General features: G+C 44.9%; 1 protein-coding gene across 1 annotated transcript in view; it reads right to left on the bottom strand.

The window, feature by feature from the left end:
* The window catches only part of METAP1 (methionyl aminopeptidase 1), a gene marked incomplete in the record, with an annotated part of 1,416,310 nt that overhangs the window by 113,102 nt on the left and 1,279,567 nt on the right, over positions 1-23,641 (bottom strand). The window contains 1 exon segment of the mRNA XM_044061024.1: positions 6,662-6,727. Within this exon segment, the coding sequence (XP_043916959.1) occupies positions 6,662-6,727 (66 nt within the window).

Here is a 23,641-nt window from a genome sequence, read left to right as displayed (position 1 = left end):
CTGAAAAGGCCTCCCTATTTGTCCACATACAGCAGAACTGTAGCACTGTCTGTGAACAATTCCAGGGGTCCTTGTTTTAGGATCTGTAGGAAGGCTCTCAAGGCAAATAGGATTGCTCTCATTTCCCCGATGTTGATGTGTTCCAGCCTGAAGGTGTCTGATCGGGTACCCTACATCCTCAGGCTGTCCAAAGCAGCTCCCTAGCCCAGATCGGAGGCATCTATGTACATCTCCTGAACTGGAGAAAGGGTTGTAAGGGAAGTCCTGGGTTGTGTGGGCCTTTTTCCAACCATCAAAGGATGTCCTTCCATAGTCATGGAAGGAAGGGAATTGTTGAAGTCCAAGGGGTGTGAGTGTTGGGTCCATGTGGACCTCAGGTACCACTGTAAATTTCTCATGTGGAGTCAGACCAATAGCAGCACTAGAATAGTGGAAGCCATATGACCCAGTAATCTGAGATATTTTTAGGCTGTCATAGCAATGGCGATGAAGACAAGATAACAGGTATTGCTTTAGATTTTCCACCTTTTGGGATGGAAGGAATGCTCTTCATGACATCGGTCCTTACTCTGCACCCCAGGAAAACTTGGTCCTGAGGGAGATTTAGCTTGGAGTTCGGGTAACTGATGTTGAATCCCAGTGCCTGCAAAACTGAGATAACTGTGTAATTGGTGATGTAGGGATCTGGAACATTCTGTCTATCAGGAGGTTGTCCAAGTATGGAAAAAACTGAATCCCTTGGAACCTGCAATAAGGAATCACTGAAGCCAGACACTTGGTGAATACCCCTGGAGCAGTAGAGTGTCCAAACGTCAATGCATAGAACTGAAAATGTGAGGAATCCACAGAAAAACTTAAACACTTCCTGTAGGTGGGCCTTGCACAGATGTGTGGGTAGGCATCCTTTAAGTCTAAGGTGGCTAGAAATCCCCTGAGGGATTACCAAGGGAAAGAGGGTCTGGAGAGTAAGCATACAAAAGGTGGGTACTTCCAAGAAAAGGTTGAGGTGAGAGAGATTCAGGATAGGTCTCCACGGTCCAGCCTTCTTTGGGACTAGGAACAGTCTGGAGTAAAAGCCCTTTCCCTTTTCTGCAAGGGGGACAGGTTGTATGGTTCCTTGAAAAAAAGAGCCTATGACTGGCTGGGAAAAGAGAGAGCTTATCCTTGGGTGGCTGTGGGATGCCTCTTAAAAGGTGGTGGTGGGGGGGGGGGTTGATCCAGGTTATGAAATAACCCTTTTCTATAATGGACAAGACCCACCTGGCTGAGGTAATGCTTTGCCAAACTGAAAGACAATGAAACAGCCATAGACACAGGGGAATGCCGAATGGGGGTGGACCACAGTGGCAGGTAGTCACAGGCTACCTGACCTGTCCTGAAACTGAGGTTTCTGTGCAGGAGTTTGAGCAGGCTTGGAAGGGGTCTGCTGCTTCTTGGTGGTCTTTCTGCTCCTAGAATGGGGGGGGGGTGAAGCAGAGTGTTTTCTAATGAACTGGGTCTTGGTGGGGTAGTTCCTACGAAATGTGGGGACAGGGGAGACTAACAAGTGTTTGAGGTCCTGGAGTTCCTTCTCTTTTTGTTGAAGGGTATTGAATAACTCAGCCACGTTAGTGGCAAAAAGGGCAAAGTTATTCAGGGAAGCATCCAGGAGTTTGGCCCCAATATCACGTAAGGGCTGTAGTCTTACCTGTGAGCATCTTCTAAAGATTGAGAGAGGGGCTGCAGATCTGGCAGAGGCCTCTACAGCATCATAGCTGCATTTGAAAGTCTTGTGACTTGAGAAGACTGAGATGAGGCTAGATATTTGAACCTTAGAAGATGAGTCAGGGAGATCAGCCAAAACCTTGGTGACCGAAGTCAAAAGGGCCAGGGCAAACAGACATGTGCGTCTGGTAATTTACTGCCCTAAAGGCCAAGGTAGCAGAAATGTAAACTTTTTTGCCACTGCACTCCACTGCCTTACTGTCCTTGTCTGTGTGAAGGATAGAGGTGGAGGGAAGCAGTCTGGATGGTTTATCTGCAGAAACTGAAACAGTGTCAGGATCTGAACAGGGCATTTAATCAGGAATTTTGCCCCTTTGAGGGACCTTACAGAACCTGTCAGGCCTTCGAGGGGCAGGTGGTTGGTAATAAGGATTCACAGATGCTGCACTGAAAGCATCAAAGGAGGTTGATAAGACCGGAGGAATAGCAGAAGAAACAGGAGTGTCCATCTGCAAGAGCTCATAGTATCTTTTTTTGGACCTCTGACATTTCAGAGGGGTCCCAGTTAAAATATTCTTTAATTTTTGAGATGGTCTCACCAAAAGGTGAGGTCCTCTCCTGGGTAGTCTATCTCAGCAGAGTCCTTTTCTGGGGAAGCATACCCAAGAGGGGGTGGCATCTGAGTCACATAAGAAAGAAAATCCTCCAAGGAGGAGTCTGAGGAATCCTCTGTTTCAGGTCGGAGTGTGTCCTCAACCTGATGCCTGGGAATAGTAAGTGGGGGACCAGTCGGTGGAGAAGTAGGCATAGCAGACCTTCGGGCCATAAAAACATTAAACTGGCTCTGGGAAAAGGCCTGCAGTCAGGTTGGCTTTCTGCAGGGGGGGGGGGGGCATGTTTAGTCTTTTGCTTCTTTTTCAGGGAAGGTCTAGAAGGCAAAGGACCTAAGGAAGGCCTAAATTCTCCTTGTTCTGAAGCAGTGGAAGAGCCTGTCTGGATGGCCGTAACAAGAGCAGATTCTCCCTTTTCTTCACTGGCTGCCTGCGAGACCTCCACCGATGTGCATTTGGCCCTAGGTTCTGCAGCCTCCTGAAAGGTACCTGCTATACTTCTATCTGCAGATTCTGAATGTTCTTCCAGGCAAACGTTGGTCACAGAAAGGACATCAGGTGGAGGAGGTGCAGTAGCAGTCTCAGGCCTGGAATCTTTGGGCTTTTTTGGGTGGCTCTATGGTCTGACCGGACAGCACTTCTATCGCTAGCACCAGGCATTTAAGATGCTAGTTCTCTAAGTAAACATTAAGGGTGCGCAGATGACTGCGGAGTGTCTTAAGTGCCAAGACAGATCTCACAGCTTTGATGGTCGTGTGTAGGCCCTAGGCAGAAAAGGCAGAGCTCATGGGCAACCCTTATGTGGTATCTGACGCCAGCAGCTGCACTTTCCTTTCGATGACATGAACTTAAATGGGCATGCAGTGACCCAAAAGAATAAGAAAAAAGTGGCCCAACAGGGTACTTGTGTTTTAAATTTGAAGATCCGGCAGGAAGAGCTGATGTCTGGCTGCCGGCAAAGATGTTCTGGGGAAAGGTACGTGCAGACGCCACATTTATGGCCTACGCATCCTGAGCCATTGTCAGACATCCCACATACCTAGCAATGACTACAAGTTTGTGTATACTGGCCGGATGTTTGGGTAGCTAGCAGAGGATAACTCAAGGGTTTTTAATACTGCAACATGAGAAGAGAAGCACATCATTAACTACCTTGGGAACAACCCTGAATGTTTTTCAGAGAACATTACCTAATTTGGGAAAACCCCTGAATGCTTTCAGAGAACATTATCTCCTAACCAATTTCTCTTCTTTTTTCCCCTCAGCCACTCTATACGACACTGTAGCCAGTTTTTCTTTATCAAATTGTCTCCATGAAGACAAGACAATTAGGCATCCAATTTCTCTTCATCAGATTATCTCCAAGAAATGTCTTATTCCTAATCTTTTAGTAGTTTTATACTGTGACAACTGATGCACAAGACTGAACATTTCCAAAAATCAGACAGACAACATAGGCACTGAAAAACCCACTTCATCTTTAGGCTTAAATTCTACAACAGCTCCATACTCCAAATAATTTAAACTTCTGAATAATCATTGTTTTTCAGCACAAACAGAAAAAAAAAAACAATAAGCATCTCTTTGTAGGAGCAATTCCTGTTCACAGAGGATGTCATTCAGTTCACATGACATTTATGACCTAACTAACATTAATCTGAATGCACATGCATGTGACAACCTTTATTTTTAAGCACAAATTTGAATAATACAAAATGACTACTACATAAAAAAATAATACAATGCCCATTAGTGTTACTACCTCATCTTGGAAGAGTTGGTTTAAATGCAGTATAATGTTCACATGCATCTACACCAAAAAGACACCATAGATGATGATCTTTGTTCACAGGTAGGTACTAGGCTATCGGCACAAGGGCCTACGTAAGCCTAGCAAACAAGGTTCCCTGGCTTACACCACCCAAGAAAGTTATTTTCCTGTGCACTGTCGAGTAGAGACACAGAAGTGATCCCCAGGGTGTATTTCCTATTTCCCATCCACTCATCAAGATTTTTCTTGAAGAGTGCTAATGAAGAACTTTGCTTGACATAGATGGGAAGCCTGTTCCAGAGTATGGGAAGTCTATGGGACAGGAATCTATCCCTTCAGGTTGTCCTATTTATTGTGGTGACAAGGTTTAGGTCCCTAGAGTGTGTAGCTCGGAGGGATTGGGATTTCTTTAGGTATAGCCTGTTCAACAGCTCTGGGTGTGACACAGCTTTATATGTTGGGCAGAGATCACCTCGGAGTAGGCGATATGCTACAGAGTAAAGCTGGAGTTTTTTGTGGCGGTCAGTGTAGGGCATTTGTTTGAGGCCAGTAATCCTCTTTGTGAGATACTTCTGTGGCCTTTCCAGCTGCTGCAGATGTCTTGTGAGGTACATTCCAAAATGGGTGTTGTTGGGTCTAATGAGTGTCGAGTAGAGGGGAACAATGACCTCTTTTTTCCTGGATGAGAACCCTTTTATGATGAGGTGCGCCACGTAGAAGGACTTCCTGACTACTGTGGCGATGTGATTATCAAAGTAGAGACTACTGTCCATCTTGGTCCAAGGAATCTCATCACACATTTGGTGTCAAGTAGATTGCTGCCTATATGGTAGTTCATGGGTGCAGAGTTTTTACCAAAGGGGATGACACTGCACTTTTTGGCACTGAGCTTGAGGCCATGGCTCTGACACCAGGCATCTGTCTCAGCGAGGACCTTCTGTAGGATGTCCACATCATTTGGGGACTTGACTATGGCTCCTAGTTTGCAGTCATCTGCGAACTTCGCTAGCCAGAGGCCTACTGTGTTAGCCTGTACTTCAGAGACATAGATACCAAACAGGAGAGGTCCCAGGACAGAACCCTGTGGTACTCCACTTGCCACTGCTTTGAGGTCAGATTTGGAGTCTGCAACTTTTAGTGTAGGTTCCGTCGGTGAGCCAGTTGGCAACCCATCTTGTGACGTAGGGATTTATACCTAGTTTAGTGAGTTTAGCTATAATTCCAGAATGGGGGATGGTGTTGAAAGCCTTGGCGAGGTCAAGATAGGCTGCGTGAACCACTTTACCCTCATCTACGGCTTTGGTGACTGCCTTAAAGAAGTCGATCAGGTTCAGAGGGCATGATCTGCCTTTCACAAACCTGAACTGGGTGGGATCCAGAGTTTGGTGGTTACCAATGTCTTTGTTTATGAGTTCCATGATGATACTTTCCATGGCCTTGCAGACCAGGCTCGTCAGGCTAATAGGTCGATAGTTCCCAGGATCAGTGGTGGCTCCTCCTTTGTGGAGTGGGATAACTGTTGCTGTGCACCATTCAGTTGTTGGTCATTATTCTTTCCATGCTGTCATTAAACAAGTAAAATAATCCCAGAACAGAAGTCAATAATCAGTATAACAAACCATCACTATAATTGAAAACATCTAATCTGTACTTACTATGCTTCAAACACGCCAACATGGCAAACAGACTAAGTGATGGAGTACATTAGCAGCTAAAAAAAATGAATGTGGTACAGGCAACACACTCCTTTGCAAACACACTTTCTGCCGACCGGCTGTGTGTCAGGGATACCTCATTCTTTCTTAGGTCTGACTGCTTTCAAGATCTGGCTGGAAGACTGAAGGATTACTACCCTGCTGCAATGATTCTATCAGTGCATCATCACTCCAAGTATTAAACTTCTTTCAGTCTGACTTTTTGCCTCTTAAACAAACCTTCTGAAAGAAATGCTAGGTTACAGATAGAGAGCACTGTAGCATACACCCAGCCACCAACCCCTGTATGTACTCTGCTTTGAGGGCCAATATACAGAGGCATAACTTAGATAAATAAAGACGCAAAAACAGCTGTAATTTAAAAAAATAAAAATAGAGGCAGGCTGAGAACACTATTCAGATCCAGTCACTTCTTGGTGTTGCTTCACTGAAAGTGTGTACAAGCTGAAGCAGTTACTTCCTATGTAGGACATTTTATCCTACATCTTTTTCTACGATTGTAATTTGTTTTGTTGCATATTATGTACAAACAAAAACAGGAAAAATGGTCAAAAATAGTGAAGAGCTGCTGACTGAATGTTAATGAAATGGTACAAGTCCAAGCATTGTCCTCCACACCTGATCTTTAAATGAACATCACAAAATACAATGGAGTCATGATGTGATTTAAACATTTTGGCTTGACATCAGACGTTTAAGACATTTAAATTCTTTTTTTCTGCATTTGTCAAAGACAGGAATCTTTGTAATGGCTAAGTTTGTTCTGTTTATCAATATTTTAAACTTAATGGTTCCAGTCAACCTTTATAAGATTCTAGCAATAATTTCAGCTTGCCAAAGACTGAACTGTGTGCTCTTACCTTCACAAATCATAGGTTCAATTGTAAACACATGACCTGGTTTTATGACTCCAACAGCTTTGTTTTCTGCAAAAGACAGACAACACGTTTTAATTCTCAAGGAAAATAAAGCCTGCACCAGCATTTATTTAAGGCAAAATAAGTAGACAAACAGCCACATCTACATAAAGGACTATTAAAAAGTACAGTTGTGTCACACACAGCCTTAAACTGCAGATATTTGAGTAGATCAGTGTTGCAGAAAGTACAGTTGTGTACACTTACCATAAATGTAGATGTTCGAGTGTATTCACTGTTGCAGTCATCACATTTGGGTTATCTGCTTGCAGTAGCCCTCAGTCGGCCTGATTAACAAAGTCTTAGGTCCTACGTCGGTTGCTGTCTCTTCTTCCGTGACATCAGGGGTATAAAACATACAGCAGACGCCATTACATCAGTTTTTCTTGACCCAGATGTCAGGTGCCCCCCTAACGGGAAGCAATATTATATATATATATATATATATATATATATATATATATATATATATATATATATATATATATATATATATATATATATATATATACATACATATATATATATATATATATATATATATATATATATACATATATATACACACACACACACACACACACACACACACACACACACACACACACAAGGTTATACCTCGGACAAAAAGCAAACACACCAGAAAGCTTTTAAGCCATAATGAAGGAGTGCAGAGGTCAGGGGGCTGGAGGGGGGGTAACCAGGACTGCAACAGTGAATACACTCTAACATCTACATTTATGGTAAGTGTACACAACTGTACTATGTTCTTCATGCTTCACTGTTGCAGTCATCACATTTGGGTAGATTCCCAAAGCTAAGGTTGGGAGGAGGAATTTAGATAGCATTAAGACCAGTTATAAGGCCCTGCAAGACTGCAGTGGCAAAGCCAGCTCTGGATTTAGAGAAAATTGGCAAATGGTAATGCTTGGTGAAAGTATGTACAGAACTCCAGGTAGCAGCTTCTAGGATGTCCCTGGTAGGGGCACCTCTGAGAAAGGCTGTAGAGGTAGATGCAGCCCTGGTTGAATGGGGTCTGATCCCCTGTGGGATAGGGTTTTCCATGGTGCTTATAGCAGAAATGAATGCAATGGCCTATCCATTTAAAAATGGTTTGTTTTGAAATAGCCTTTCCTTCTGCCCCTGCAGCAAATGCCACCAGCAGTTGTTCAGATTTCCTTTGAGGTTTAGTTCTGTCCAGGTAAAATCTAAGTTGTCTGTGCACATCTAAGGAGTGCAGCATCCGTTCCCCTTTGTTCTGTGGATTAGGAAAGAAAGTTGGCAAATGAATGGACTTACTAAGAGCCACACTGGATACTACCTTGGGCATGAAAGAGGGATTGGTTCTGAGAGACACCCTGTCCGCATGAAAGATGATGAAAGGCTCCACTGCCATAAGGGCCTGTAATTCAGATACCCTTCTTGCTGAAGTGATTGCTAAAAGGAAGGCTGTTTTCCAAGAAAGGAACTTTAAATCTGCACTTGCAGCTGGCTCGAAAGGAGGAAGAGTGAGTTTCTCCAATACAAAGTTAAGGTCCCAGGCTGGAGTAGGGGCTCTTCTGGGTGGTCTTACGTTTTTGGCCCCTCTGAGGAACTGCTTGAGCAGTGAATGAGAGAAGAGGGGTGCTTCTGTGTTAGAATGAGCTGAAATGGCTGAGGCGTGAATTTTGGAGGAGGAAAAAGAAAGGCCCTTGTGAAGCATCTCAGTTAAGTATTAAAGAATCTGAGGTAAGTTGGGCGCTGCTGTGCCCATCCCTTGAGATTGGTTCCAGGCACAGAATCTTTTCCATTTTTCAGCATATTTTCTAGTACCAGGCCCCCTTGCCCCTAAAGTGATATCCAACACCGGTTTACTGAAGGATGGTAATGGAGAGATTAGGTAATTTGCCAGGCTACCAGGTTCAAGGTTTGAAGCTGGGAGTGCAGAATCTGGTTCTCCTGCTGTGACAACAGGGTAGGGATCTGAGGGCAGGTGCCATGGAGCCAGCAATGACGCACTGTGCAAGAGGGGGTGGCCAGTCCAGTGCAATCAATGTTGTCCTTGGTTTGTCCTGTTTGATCTTTAGTAATACTTTGGAGAGGACAGGCAGAGGAAGAAAGGCATAAAAGTACAGTTTTGTACCTACCATAAATGTAGATGTTCGAAGATCCACATTGCTGCAGTCCTTACATATGGGTAGTCCGCTGTCCTCGGTCGGCCCGAATACCAAAGTATTAGGCTGACGTCGGTCAAGGCGCTTAAAACTGACATCAGGACGTCAGGGTACAAAAGCGTTTGACCGACGTCATTTCCTCAGTCTTTTCTTGCCCCAGATGTCAGAAGGCCCTAACAAGAAAGGCCAAAGCCAAAAACCAGCAAAACCTAAACAACCACCCGTGCACTAACCATATTTACACTATGTACAACACAAACCACACCACCACCTTCAACAACAGAGGGAAGGCGGAGGTATGGACTGCAGCAATGTGGATCTTCGAACATCTACATTTATGGTAGGTACAAAACTGTACTATGTTCTTCATCTCACATTGCTGCAGTCCTTACATATGGGTAGAATCCCAAAGCAGAGGTAAGGGAGGATGGCAAAACTATAAGGAATTAGGAGCTGCCAACATGCCTTGCAAAATTGCAGTTGCAAATCCAGCCCTAGATTTAGAGTAAAGTGGAAGGTGGTAATGCTTAGAGAAAGTATGCACTGAACTCCAAGTAGCTGCTTCCAAAATATCTTTAGTAGCCACCCCCCTTAAAAAGGCCGCAGTAGCCCTAGTGGAATGAGGCCTAATCCCAGCTGGAATCTCCTTACCATGATGGGAATAACAGAAGGCAATACAAAACCCAATCCACTTAGAAATAGTTTGTTTTGACACAGGTTTGCCCTGAGAACCCAAAGCAAAAGAAACAAACAACTGCTGAGACTGCCTGAACCCTTTAGTTCTGTTCAAATAATATCGCAACTGTCTCTGTATATCCAAAGTGTGCAAAATCCTTTCCCCTTTATTTTGGGGGTTTGCATAAAAAGTAGGCAAATGAATAGTTTGGTTTAAAGCCACACTAGAAACCACTTTAGGCATAAAAGAAGGGTTAGTATGCAAAGACACTCTGTCCTTGTGGAAAATTAAGAAAGGCTCAACTGCCATAAGGGCCTGTAATTCAGAAACCCTTCTCGCAGAGGTAATGGCCAACAAAAAAGCAGTCTTCCAAGATAAATATTTCAACTCTGCCGATGCTGCAGGCTCAAAAGGTTGTAGAGTGAGTTTCTCCAACACAAAATTGAGATCCCAAGCAGGAGTAGGAGCTCTACGTGGGGGTCTTATATTTTTTGCCCCTCTAAGGAATTGCTTAAACAAAGGCTGAGAAAATAATGGTGGGTCACAGTCATAGTGAGCAGAAATTGCTGCAGCATGAACCTTTATAGAGGAGAAGGACAAACCCTTGTCCAATAACTCAGTAAGGTATTGAAGCGTAACACTTAAATTAGGTTTAGAAACATCAAAATCCTTTGCAGTACTCCAAAACAAAAATCTCCTCCATTTATCTCGTAAACTTTCCTTGTACTAGGCCTTCTGGCCTCCAAAATAACATTCAAAACTTGTTGTGGAAGCTGAGACCCTCCAGGGTTTAAAACAGAATATGCCAGGCTGTCAGATGTAGAGAATGAAGTTTGACATTGAGTAAATGACTGTTCTCCTGAGACAGCAGGTGAGGAATCGAAGGCAAAGGCCATGGAGGCTCCTGTACCAGACTTCTCAGTAATGGGTACCAGTGCTGTCGAGGCCAATCTGGAGCTATTAAAATCATGTTTGGCTTGTCCTGTCTGACCTTCAGCAGTACCTTTGGGAGGAGAGGCAGAGGTGGAAAGGCATACACGTGAAGATTGCTCCAATTGAATGAGAGCATCCACTTTCCAAGCCGAGGGATGAAACCTTTTTGTGCAAAACTTTGGCAGCTGGTAATTCAGTGGAGAAGCGAACAGATCTATGTCTGGAGTTCCCCATAACACTGTCAATCTCTGAAATACATGAGGATCCAATTTCCACTCGTGGGGATCCATAATTTGTCTGCTCAACACATCTGCTAAGGAGTTCTGTGCTCCTGGCAGAAACCTTGCCTGAAGATTTAGCTGTAAACTGAGAGCAGTCTCCCACAAAATCATTGCTTGTCTGCATAGAGGATAAGAATGCGTTCCCCCTTGCTTGTTGATGTATCACATGACAGTTGCGTTGTCTGTTTGAATCAACACCTGCCCTGGAAGAAGTAAATCCTTGAAAGCTATCAATGCAAATTGGACTGCTAACATCTCCTTCAAGTTGATATGTAGATGTTGAAGTCTGGCAGGCCACGTGTCTTGTATCCATTTTCCATTTAGATGAGCTCCCCAAGCTTTGTCTGAGGCATCTGTCGTTAAAATCTGACTCGCCTCTGGCCGGGTCACAGAGAGTCCCTTGTTTAGGTGACATTCCTGAGCCCACCACAAAAATTCCTTTTGAATGCAAGGTATTATTTGAATGACAGTGTCCAAATCTTGGCAGTGCTGTGTCCATACATTCTTGAGATACCATTGTAGCTTCCTCATATGCAGTTTGGCATTGGGAAGTACCAGAATACAAGATGCCATGAACCCCAAGGCTTGAAGGACTGTCCTTGCAGTCAGCCTGGACTGATGAGACAACTGATGGAAGTAAAGAGAAAGATTCTTTTGTTTGTCCGGGGGTCAAAAAGGCCATCTGGGATGCTGTATTCAGTCTCACACCCAGAAAGCACATGTCCTGAGAGGGTACTAGACTGGACTTTATTTCGTTCACAGAATACCCCAGGCATCTTAACACTGCCATCACATACTGTAAATGATGAAGAAGTTCGTCCTTTCCTTGGGCCAGTATCAGGCAATCGTCCAAATAAGGATAAATTTGTATTCCTCTTAGCCTGAAAAAAGCTAACACTGGAGCCAGAACCTTCGTGAACACTCTGGGCGCAGTAGATAAGCCAAAGGGCAATGCAGAGAACTGATAATGTGAAGTCCCAGCCCGAAAACGCAGATACTTCCTGCAACTGGGCCTGATAGGAACATGAAGGTAAGCCTCCTTGAGATCCAGGGTCACCATCCAGTGATCTTTGCCAAGCAGAGGTAAAAGCTGTTGTAACGTTAACATTTTGAACTTGGGAATGTCCAGGTATGTGTTGAGGATGGATAAATCCAAAATTGGTCTCCACGTGTTTCCTTTCTTTGGTACTAGAAACAGGCGAGAATAAAATCCTAGGCCCATTTCTGGCAGAGGAACCGGTTGTATGGCCCCTATATGAAATAGTAGAGAAATTTGTTTGCGAGCCTCTAATCTTTGCTGAGGAGGAACGTCCGGCATGCCTTTGAAAGAAGGCAAGGTATGGAAATAAAACTTGTAACCCTGGTGTATGATATCCAATACCCATTTGTCTTGGGTAACCAACATCCAATTTTCCTTGAAGAGTGCTAACCTTCCTCCCAAAGGTGCTGCCAGGCAAGAAGGATCTGGCAGCTGCAAAAGTAGGTCATTGGGCCTGTTTACGAAAGGACTGGCCCCTGCCCTCACCCGAAGATTGTGCAGGGGAACTCCCTGTTCTAGGCCTGAAAGAACTCTGAGCTCTGCCCCTACCACGCCTAGAGCTACCCCTAGACTGAGAATCATAAGAAGGATACGTCCACCCCTTAGCAGGCCAATTCCTACTAAACTGGAGGCTGAACTTGCAAAAATCTTTAACAGTCTGCATAGACTTAGCCTTGTCTTCCATTTTCTTCAAGACTGACTCCACAGGTGAACCAAACAACACATCAGACTGCAAAGGAGCATCCAAAATCCTTGTCTTAACATGGTCAGATAAATTCTGATCCTTCAACCAGGCATGCCTGCGAAGAACTGAGCCAGTGGCAGCCACCCTAGACGAGGCCTGCACAGCATCAAAACCACACTGTAAAGAATGCTTACCCACCTGTTCAGAGACATGCACCAAATCTTGCAATTCTTTACACTCAATGCCTTCCGCCAGAGCATCCACCTTAGACTTCAACTGAGAAAGAAGAAAGTTTTGATATTTCAACATATGAAACTGGCAATTCAAAGCCCTCATAGCTAAGGTAGAAGATGTATAGACCTTTTTTCCCCATCTATCCAAAGCTCTGGCTTCTTTATCTAAAGGAACTGGATTTTTTACAATAGAGGCCTTGACACCCTTAGGTCCTTGACTAATAGTTTCTGGGTCCGCCCTAGGACTCTTATAAAGATATTTGTGAGCCTCAGGCACCCTGTAATACCTATCCGGCTTAACAGGAGCAGGCGGCAGAGAATCAGGATTAAGTGAAGCCTCTGCAAACACATCTTCCACAACATCCAGAACAGGGGTATAGCCAAAGGCCTATGCTGGGGTAACAGCAAAAACTCCCTAAGCCTTTTCCTAGAATCAGAGAAGTCCTGACCTTCCCACTTAAAATGTTCCCTCATAGAATGAAGAGTCTCTGAAAAAGAAAAATCCTCTGGAGGAGAAGCAGAAGGAGTGGAATAATCTGCATCAGAATCAGAATAAGGAGAGTACTCCTGCAAGTCTTCAGCCGAAGACTCTGAAACATCCGAAGCCTGTTCAAAACTTCCCAACTCTGGCTCCACCCTAGGCCTCTTATCAGGAGGGGGCATAGAACCTCTAATCAGAGTAATCAAATCTTCTGCCATTTTAAGCATGTGCTTCTTAGGCACAGACCCTGCTGAACTAGGAGAGACCCCAACAGGAGCTAAAACTGGCCTGCCTCTGGGAGAAGCCTTGGAAACCGAAGGAGAAGGCCTAACCACCCTAGGAAGGGAGGGGAGTACAGTAACTTGAGAAGCCCCTTTGGCCTGACCTGCCTCCTGAGAGACTACTTCCTGCAAAATCAAAGTCTCCCCCTGAGACTCCAGAGAAGTCTCCGTCGGAACCACCGGTTCCACTGAAGCCTCTAAAGAACCGGCGTCCGGAACGGACGACTCATCTTGCCTGGGTTTAACTGCTTTGTCTTTGCGCTTCTTTGCAGAAGCGGGCGCCGGAGAATCCGACTGCATATTATAATTGCACCACTTCCCAAAGACCAGCCTAGCACAATCTAACCTTCGCTTAATAGTGCGTTTATTGAACCTAGCACAAAAGCGACACCCAACAACGTCGTGCTCAGGCCCCAAACAAGGAATACACAAAGAATGATAATCCCTATGCGGTATCTGTTTCCCACAAGAAATACAGTTATTCACTTTTTCTGACATCCGGTAAAATACTGAGGCAAGAAAAAACCAAAATAATCCCCAACGGGGTACTTAGCCAACTTGGATTCGGTCTGAAACTCCGAATTCGAAAAATTTCAGAACGCCGAACGGCACTTGCAACGCTGCTTCTGCATCGGACCATGCGGCAAAAAAGACTGAGGAAATGACGTCGGTCATGCGCTTTTGTACCCTGACGTCCTGATGTCAGTTTTAAGCGCCTTGACCGACGTCAGCCTAATACTTTGGTATTCGGGCCGACCGAGGACAGCGGACTACCCATATGTAAGGACTGCAGCAATGTGAGATGAAGAACATCTGATAGGTTTTTCCAGCTGAAGGACATAGCATCCACTTTCCGAGCTTGTTTGTGGGGAGTCCTTGTGCAAAATTTGTCCAATTGGTAGTTCTGGGGGGAGGGAAACGGGTCTATCTCTGGGCTTCCCCATTTGTCAATGTGTTGAAAGTCTTTGGTTCCAGTTTCCACTCATATGGGTCCATGAGATTTCTGCTTAGTTCGTCTACCAGTGTATTTAGTTTTCCTGGCAGAAACTGAGCCTGTAGATGCACTTGGTAGCTCAAGGCTGTGTCCACAGAGCCATGGCTAGTCTGCAGAGGGGTTAAGAATGAGTACCCCCCCTGCTTGTTAATGCACCACATAACAGTGGTGTTGTCCGTCTTTACCATTAATTGTCCTGGAAGAATGTGGTCCTTGAAGGCTGTCAGAGCATTCTGTACAGCTAACATTTCTTTTTGATTGAAATGCAGGTGCATCTGACTTGGGTTCCATCTGCCCTGAATGCACTTCCCTGCTAGGTGAGCCCCCCCATGCACAGTCTGATGCATCTGTTAGGGTTTGGGCGGCAGGGGGGTAGAGTGAATGGTAGTCCCTTGTTTTGGTGGCAGGCCTCTGCCCACCAAAGGAACTCTAACCGTAGGCAAGGTATGACAGGGATCATTGTTTATAGATCCTGAGAATGTTGACACCATAGGCTTTTCAGATACCATCGTAGTTTCCTCATATGCAGGCTTGCATATGGAATTAGAAGAATGCAGGAGGCCATGAACCCCAAGGCTTGCAGTATTTGTCTTGCAGATATAGCAGAGTTTTTGAGGCCATTAGTTTGAAGTGGCTTGTCAAATTAATTTGTTTCTCTGGCAGGAGGAAAGCCATCTGAAAAGTTGTATTCAAGCTTGCTCCCAGAAATATAATTTGTTGACAGGGTACCAGGTGTGATTTATTTTTGTTTACGGTGTACCCCAGACAAGTTAACACCTTTTGTACAAATGCTAGATGATTCAAAAGTATGTCCTGGCTTTCTGCCTGAATTAGACAATCTTTGAGGTATGGGTATATTTGAATATTTCCTTGCTTGCAAAATGCAATAATTGGAGCTAGGCACTTTGTGAACACTCTGGGTGCAGTAGATAAGCCAAAGGGCAGTGCAGAGAACTGATATTGCGTGTAGGTATCTTCTGCAAGATTCCTTGATTGGGATGTGCAGGTATGCTTATTTTAAATCTAGTGCTGCCAACCAGGCAACTTTGCCTAACATAGGAAGTAATTGGTGAAGAGTCAGCATCTTGAATTTTGGAATTTTTGAAAAGGTGTTTAGAGTAGACCGGTCCAGGATAGGACGCCATGAATTGTCTTTTCTGGGCACCAAGCAAAGTCTTGAGTAGAAACCTTGTCCTTTTTCCTCTTCCGGTACTAGCTGAATAGCCCCCATGCTCAAGAGAAAAAGTACTTGTTTTTGGGCCTCTGCCCACTGACTTAGGGGTAGGTCCGGCCACCCGCTTGGTGATGGCAATGTGTGGAAGTGAAATCTGTATCCCTGGGACACTATTTAAAACCCATTTGTCCTGGGTAATGAGTTCCCAGTTCTTTGCATGAAGAGCAATCTTTCCCCCCAAAGGGGCAGTCACAGTTGGTAAGTGCTGGAAAATTTTAAACGGAAGTCATTGAGACAGTTTACCATAGGGGGGAGTCTTATTACTCCAGATTTCGAAGTGGAGGCCCACCACTGCTTAGTCCTGTGTGCCCCCTGGGACTGAAACCTGGGGCTTTTGCTGTGTTTGGGTTTGGCTTGAGAAGACCTGGAAGGGGCTGGAAATTACCAATTCTTAGAGGGCCAGAGCCTACTAAATCTAGGAGGCTGAACTTGTAAGTAATCTTAAACAGTTTGCATAGATTTAGCTTAATTTTCCATCTTTTTAAGAACTTCCTCAGCCTTGTTGCCAAACAGGCAGTCCTGATTTAAGGGAGCATCCAACAATTTAGTTTTAATTTGATCAGGCAAGGATTGCTCCTTCAGCCAAGCATGCCTTCTGAACACAGACCCAATAACAGCAGCCCTGCAAGAGGCCTCTAATGAATCAAAACCACACTGCAGAGTAGGTTTTCCAACTTGTTCAGCAGAATGCATTAAACCCTGCAAGTCTTTATTTTCACGCAGTCAGAAATCAACATCATTTTCTCTTTAAGCAATCCAGTAACATGTTGCTAATACTTTAACATATGTGCAGTGACTGAGACCTGGTTCAAGGCTCCAGAGAGCACCCCTGCACTAACAGGCTATAACTCATACCACACTTTTCAGCCATGTAACCTGGAACGGAACACCTAAGGCAGAGGTGTATCCATATTCATTAAGGATATCCACTCCTCCAGGCTAGTTGCTCAGCATAATGCAGCCAAGGTTATCCAAGTGCAACTAACTATGGGCAAAACTGCAATCCAAATTGTAGCTTGCTACAGATCACCCACCATGCCCCAGGATTCCCACTCAACTTTTCTTGATGTACTGGAAAATATTAGGGTTCAACCAAACACCCTAATAATGGGCAATTTCAACTACCCCACCATTAACTGGGAAAACTACTCATGTACCAACTCCTTCACTCAACGCTTTCTGGAATTCATAAACTCCAATGCCCTGGATCAACTTATCCACACCCCCACCAGGGGCAGCAATATCCTAGATCTAGTCATTACCAGTATGAGTGACCGGTGTTCCACACCTGAAGTCAATGCCTCATTGGTCCAATCCGACCATAAGCTAATTACCCTAGATATCGACATCCTGCCTCCACCCCCCATTAAGGAAACCATAATAAAAAATTTCTCCAAAGCCAACTTCATACTTCTTAAGATAGAAGTGGTGAACTTCATGACACCCATGCAGATGGACAATACAGTTACGACTACTGAATCCTACACAATTGCACTTTATAAGCATTTACATGAGTGCATGGATCGTGCTATCCCAAACAGAACCAAGACGCTATCCTCCAAAAAAGGAAGCCAATCTGGTGATCCCCTGCCATAAACAAACTGTACAACAGAAGGAAGAAACTCTTGCAAAAGAGAGTAAAATCCCACGAGTGGAGGAGCTCCCTGGTCAGCCTCAGTAAGAAGCTGCGATCCCTGATAAAAACCTCCAAAGCTATTTACGAAAACAAAATCGCCACTCATTCTAAAGACAACCACAAAGCATTCTATAGCTATGTCAAGAATCTGAATGGCAACACTCAGATCTGCTCTGAGTTACAGCACAATGGCACTAAATATACAGACCAAACTGATATTGCCAACATCTTGGCAGATTGGTTCAGTGCTAACTTTACCCCCCTCTCACCCCCTAAAGAGCCCATCTCTATACCGGAAGAATGCAAAGTTCCTGTAATCACAGCTGCACAGGTAAAAACCACACTCTCCAAAGCCAAGAACACAGCATTCATGGGACCAGACAACATCCCAGGCTGCATTCTACATAAACTACAGAACAAACTGGCACCCCACCTAAGTACCATGTTCAATCATAGCCTCACCTCAGGCTTTGTGCCTCCTGAATGGCGCACAGCAACGGTTATCCCACTCCACAAGGGGGGAGCCACCACAGACCCCGGGAACTACTGCCCCATTAGCCTGACGGGCCTGGTCTGCAAGGCCATGGAACGTATCATCATGGAACTTATAAACAAAGACATTGGTAATCTCCAAACTCTGGATCCCACCCAGTTTAGGTTTGTAAAAGGCAGATCATGTCTCCTAAACTTGATAGACTTCTTTGAAGCAGTCACCAAAGCCGTAGACAAGGGTAAGGTGGTTCACACAGCCTATCTAAAATCTTGCCAAGGCTTTTGACACCTTCACCCACTCTGGAATTATACATAAACTCACTAAACTAGGTATAAATCCCTATGTCACAAGATGGGTTGCCAACTGGCTCACTGACAGAACCCACACTGTGAAAGTAGCAGACTTCAAATCCGACTTCAGACCAGTGACAAGTGGAGTACCACAGGGTTCAGTCCTGGGTCCTCTCCTGTTTGGTATCTACTTCTCTGAAGTACAGGCTAACACAGAATGTCTTTGGTTAACAAAGTTCGCAGATGACTGCAAACTAGGAGCCATAATCGAAACTCCTAACGATGTGGACATCCTACAAAAGGGCCTCACTGAGACAGATGCCTGGTGTCAAAGCCATGGCCTCAAGCTCAATGCCAAAAAGTGCATTGTCATCCCCTTTGGTAAAAACTCTGTACTCGAACTACAACATATGCGGTAGTATACTTAACACCGAAAGTGTGATGAGACCTTGGGACACAGGTTGACAGTAGTCTCTCCTTTGATAAACATTGCCACAGTAGTCAGGAAATCCTTCTACGTGGCACACCTCATCACAAAAGGTTTCTCATCCAGAAAAAGAGAGGTCATTGCTCCCCTCTACTCATCACTCATTAGACCCATTACTCATCACTCATTAGACCCATTATAGAGTACAACACCCCTTTTGGTATGTACCTCACAAGACATCAACAACAGGAAAGGCCACAGAAAAACCTCACAAAGAGGATTACCGGCCTGAAACAGATTCCCTATGCTGACAGTCTCAAAAAACTCCAGCTTTACTCCGTTGCATATCGCCTACTCTGAGGTGATCTCTGCCTAACATACAAAGCTATGTCAAACCCAGAGCTGTTGGACATGCTCCACTTAAAGAAATCCCAACCCCACCAAGCTACACGATCTAGGGACCTAAACCTTGTCACCACAATAAACAGAACATGCCGGAGGGATAGATTCCTGTCCCAGAGACTTTCCATACTCTGGAATAAACTACCTATCTAATCAAACAAAGCTCCTCATTAGCACTCCAAGAAAAATCTTGATGATTGTATGGGAAATCGGAAATTCACCCCGGGGATCACCTCTGTGGCTCTGCTCGACAGTGGCACAGGAAAATAATTTTCTTGGGTGGCAAAAGCCAGGGTACCTTTTTGACTGGGCTTGTATAGGCCCCAGGGCCGATAGCCTAGTACCTACCTATGAACTATGAAACTGGCAGTTTAAAGCCCTAATGGCCAAGGCTGCAGAAGTGTAAACCTTCTTCGCCCATCTATCCAGCAACCTGGAGTCTCTATCAGAAGGGGTAGGATTTTTAGCAGTAGAAGCCTTAATGCCCTTGGGCCCCTGTGAAATAGTCTCTGGATCTGCAACAGAATTTTTAAAAATGAACTTGTGCGATTCAGGGACCCTGTAGTATCTGTCAGGTTTTCTGGGAGCAGGAAGCAAGGAATCAGGGGCTAAACCAGATTCCGAAAAAGCATCAACAATGTCCAGTACAGAAGGAATAGCTAAAGGCCTATGCTGAGGTAGGAGTAAGAAATCCTTAAGCCTCTTTTTTGAATCAGAAAAATCCTGGCTTTCCCAGTGGAAATGCTCCCTTACAGTATGCAAGGTTTCCCCAAAAGAAAAATCCTCTGGAGGGGAAGCAGAGGGAATGGAGTCCTCTGCATCAGAATCCTCATAAGTAGATAAGGGCAAATCCAGATCATCATAATAAAAAAAAAACAGAATCCTGGTAATAATATTCATAAACAACTTCAGTCCTAGGCCTCTTAGAAGGGGAGGGGGTTGGCTACCCCTGATTCGAGTTATTAAATCTTCAGCCATTCTTTTTTTTTTTTTTTTTCAGGCATAGAGACCTGAGCATGTGGCCTGGGCATCATTTTTTAGGCATGGCTCGAGATTTAGGCCCAGTTTAATATGCAAGTCCATACACGCCTGAATACACCCTCAAAAGCCGGTGCCTGCACAGCAGCTCCGGACCCATCCAAGGTACAGACATCCGTGGGTTCAATATTTGAAGCATCTCGCGGCATACTGGACTCTAAATGGGTCTCAGTAGAGGCCTGGGAATCAGAAGTAGTGGGTATCAGGGGCTGCAAAAGCACCTCACGGAGTACCGGCGAACTGGCGACTGGCTTAGGAGAAGCGTCGTCGGCAGTTTTGGACCTCGGTGGCCTCTGTCTTTATCTTTGCATTTTTTCAGAATCCCGGTAGTCGGATTGCTAACAGACGACATTTCTGGAAAATTAAACCGAGAACCGAAATATTTAGAGGCAAAAATATATAGACAACAGATAGTGCGCCGATTAAATAAAGCACAAAATTGACAGCAAGGTACATCGTGGTCAGGGCCTAGGCAAGGAATACAGTACAAATGAAAATCTTTATGATCTATTTGCTTTTCACAGTTACTACAATTATTAACTTTTACTGACATCGGTAAGGAGCAAGAAAAAGTTTCCCCAATGAGGTACTTAGCTTTAGTTGAAGACTTTGGTTTTGAAACTCGAAAACAAAAATTTCAGGAGTCGGCCGACCTGCACTTGCGAACTGCTTCTGGCACTGCACGGCAAGAAAGACGGATGTAATGGCATTGGGCTGCATGTTTATACCCTGAAGACCTGACATCATGGAAAAAGGGACACCAACCGAGGCAGGACCCAAGACTTTGTTAATCAGGCCGACAGAGCTACCTGCAAGCAGATAACCCAAATGTAATGACTGCAACAGTGAAACACAAAGAAAGTACAGTTTTGTACCTACCATAAATGTAGATGTCCGATAGGAATGCATCTGCAGTCCTTACAAATGGGTTGTCCTGTCGTCAGGCAGCCCTTCGGTCGGCCGGATTCCAAAGTCTGGGTCTGGCTTCGGCTGGTGTCGCGCTTCACCTGACGTCATAGCTGCAGTTATTCGGGTATAAAGGCATCAGCCGACGCCATTTTCCTCCGTCTTTCTTGCCGCGTGGCGCCCGAAGCAGAAGCTGTTCGCAAGTGCCGGTTGGTCAGAACCAGAGATTACTACTACCGAATACTACTTCGAAGACTTCTAAAAAGCTAAGTACCCCGTTGGGGACTCTTTCTTGCCTCAGCCGATGTCAGAAAAAGTGAATAACTGTTTAACTTGTGGGAAACAAATACCTCAAAGATTTCCACTCTTACTGCTTACCTTGTTTCGGCCCAGACCACGACGCAGCAGCTTGTCTAGCCTGTGCTTCCTTTAACCGACGGATGCTTAGACGCCGGTCGGAGTTTGCAGAACAGTTTTTCGGCTCTGATTTTGCTTATATCATGCCGTCGGATCCTCCGACTTCACAAATAACCAAAAAACGCAGGGAAAAGGACCGACACTAGCGGTCCGCGGTTTCGGCCCAAACCGCGGTTAAGCCAACCACGAGTGTCTCGGTTTCGGCTGAAACCGAGCAAGCGGTTCTTTCCCCAGCCGAAAACATGCCTTCTACCGAGGCCGACCGAAGGGCTGCCTGACGACAGGACAACCCATTTGTAAGGACTGCAGATGCATCCTTGAAGGACATCATCACTGTTGCATTATTCCAACATTGATGGGTGATTCCAAAATCATAAAAGTTGGACAGGGTGGATGGACCAGAGACAGGGGAGCTGTCTGCCAATCCAGGAGGACAGGTCTGGCAAAGGAAATCCCTTCAGCTTGAGAAAGCATTCACCTTGTAGTGTACTGTCAAAGTGTGTACATTAAGACCAGGTGGCTGCTTCCAAGAAGGTGTGTATAAAAGACCATTTGGCTTCCTCCAGAATTGACCTGGAGCCCATATCTTTGAAGAAGGCACCAAAGAATACTGCTCAGGTGGACTGGGCTTTCACAGGTAAAGGGAGAGGCTTGCCATGGAAGGAACAAAAGGAAATGGATTTTGAGATCAAACTGGGGATTGTTTAGAAACAGGGTTGCTCAGCTTGCTTTCCAGGAAGGAAACAAATGAAAAGCTGACCCAGTTTTCCAAATGTCTTTAGTTTCAGGAAGGTAGAATTCAAGTAGTCTATGCACATCCAGGGAGTGGAGAAGTCTCTCATCCCTGTTCTGCGGATTTGGAAAGAAAGTAGGTAAATGTACAGCCTGGTTGAGAGACTATTCCTTTACCACCTTGGGTATCTAACAAGGGTTAGACCTTAATGAAACTATCCTTAAGGAAAACAAAGGGAGGGAGGGATAGCCATAAGGGCTTGAAGATAAGAAATCCTTCTGGTAGAAGTAATGGCAACCAGTAACACAGTTTTCCAAGAACAAAACTTTATGGAGGCAAATGCTGCTTGTTAAAAAAAGTGGCAAGGTAAGTTTCCGCCCAAAAAAAGCTGAGATCCTAGTGGGGTTGAACAGTCTTCTTAGATGGTTTCAAGTGAAGAATGTCCTTTAGAAAAAGAACAGTGGACAAGTGTGCCTTGGAGGAATAGGTTAGCCCATATTAGAGTAGCGCTCGAATAAATGACAAAATTGTAAGGACCCCCACCTAGACAGGGTTCACAATCTTCACACAACACAAAGATCTTTTTCATTTGGAGATGCAAGATTTGAGTGTTAGGTTCTCTCACCTCCTGGAGCACCTAAAGCACTTCCTCAAAAACTGCTGTCGGAAAGGAATTAACTACCATCCACAGAATAAGGCTGAGTGCCTGTAAGTTGAGATTAAGCAGAGAGCCCCTTTCTCTGTGCAAGTCCACTCTGTAGGGTAATTTATAGCGATGGGCCCTGGCTAGATGAAGGGGGAATCACTGCTGCTTGGGCCAAACGGAAGTCATCAGCAAGTGTTTTGGCTTGTCCCACTGGATTTTGAGTAGAACATTTTGGATTACAGGAAAGGGAGAAGGTGTAGAGGTACTCCTCCCCTCCCCCTCAGAAAAAAATGGCATCTGCCTTCCAGGCCTGGGAACAAGGATTCCTGGAGCAAAACAGCTGTATGTTCTAAGTGGAGACGAACAGATGTTTGAAAGGTACCCCATCTGTGGGCTAAGTCTGTGACAACCACGCTGATTAACATTTGTGAGGATCTTCCTTGTTCCTGCTTACAGAATCTGCAAGAACACTGTCTTTGGATGGAACGTAAACAGCCTATAGGCACCAATTTGCTTTTATAGCTTGATCCCATGCCAGATGAGCTAGACTACAGAGCTGATAGGACATGGTCCGTTCCCCCTCCAGGTTTAATGCACCACTTGACTGTCGTATTACGAAAAATCCTGAAAGGCCCCCAAAAAACACATGAAGCCCTTGAATAAGGGCATTTCTTTGATACTGCTGTGATCTCATCTTTTTCGGAGACCATTGGCCTTGTACTGTCATGGAGCCAATCCATGCTCCCCAAGCCAGATATGCACCTATGTGCAAATCCTGGTTGCGCGTGGGTGGGCGGAAGGAATAACCTGGAAAAATTTAAAGCCCCCATAAACCCTAAGAACACTGCTTCTCATGCAGACCTGTTCACAGAAACCCTATACAAGTATGTTAATAGCTGCTAGAGGCAGCTGTACCCACCAAGAAGTAGTACAGAACTAACTCAC

This window comes from Protopterus annectens, chromosome 2.part0, assembly GCF_019279795.1.
Source record: "Protopterus annectens isolate FY-2018-M chromosome 2.part0, PAN1.0, whole genome shotgun sequence".
NCBI classification, from domain to species: Eukaryota; Metazoa; Chordata; order Ceratodontiformes; family Protopteridae; genus Protopterus; species Protopterus annectens.
Note: the sequence above shows the minus strand (reverse complement) of the source record. Positions and strands in the feature narration are given on the sequence as shown.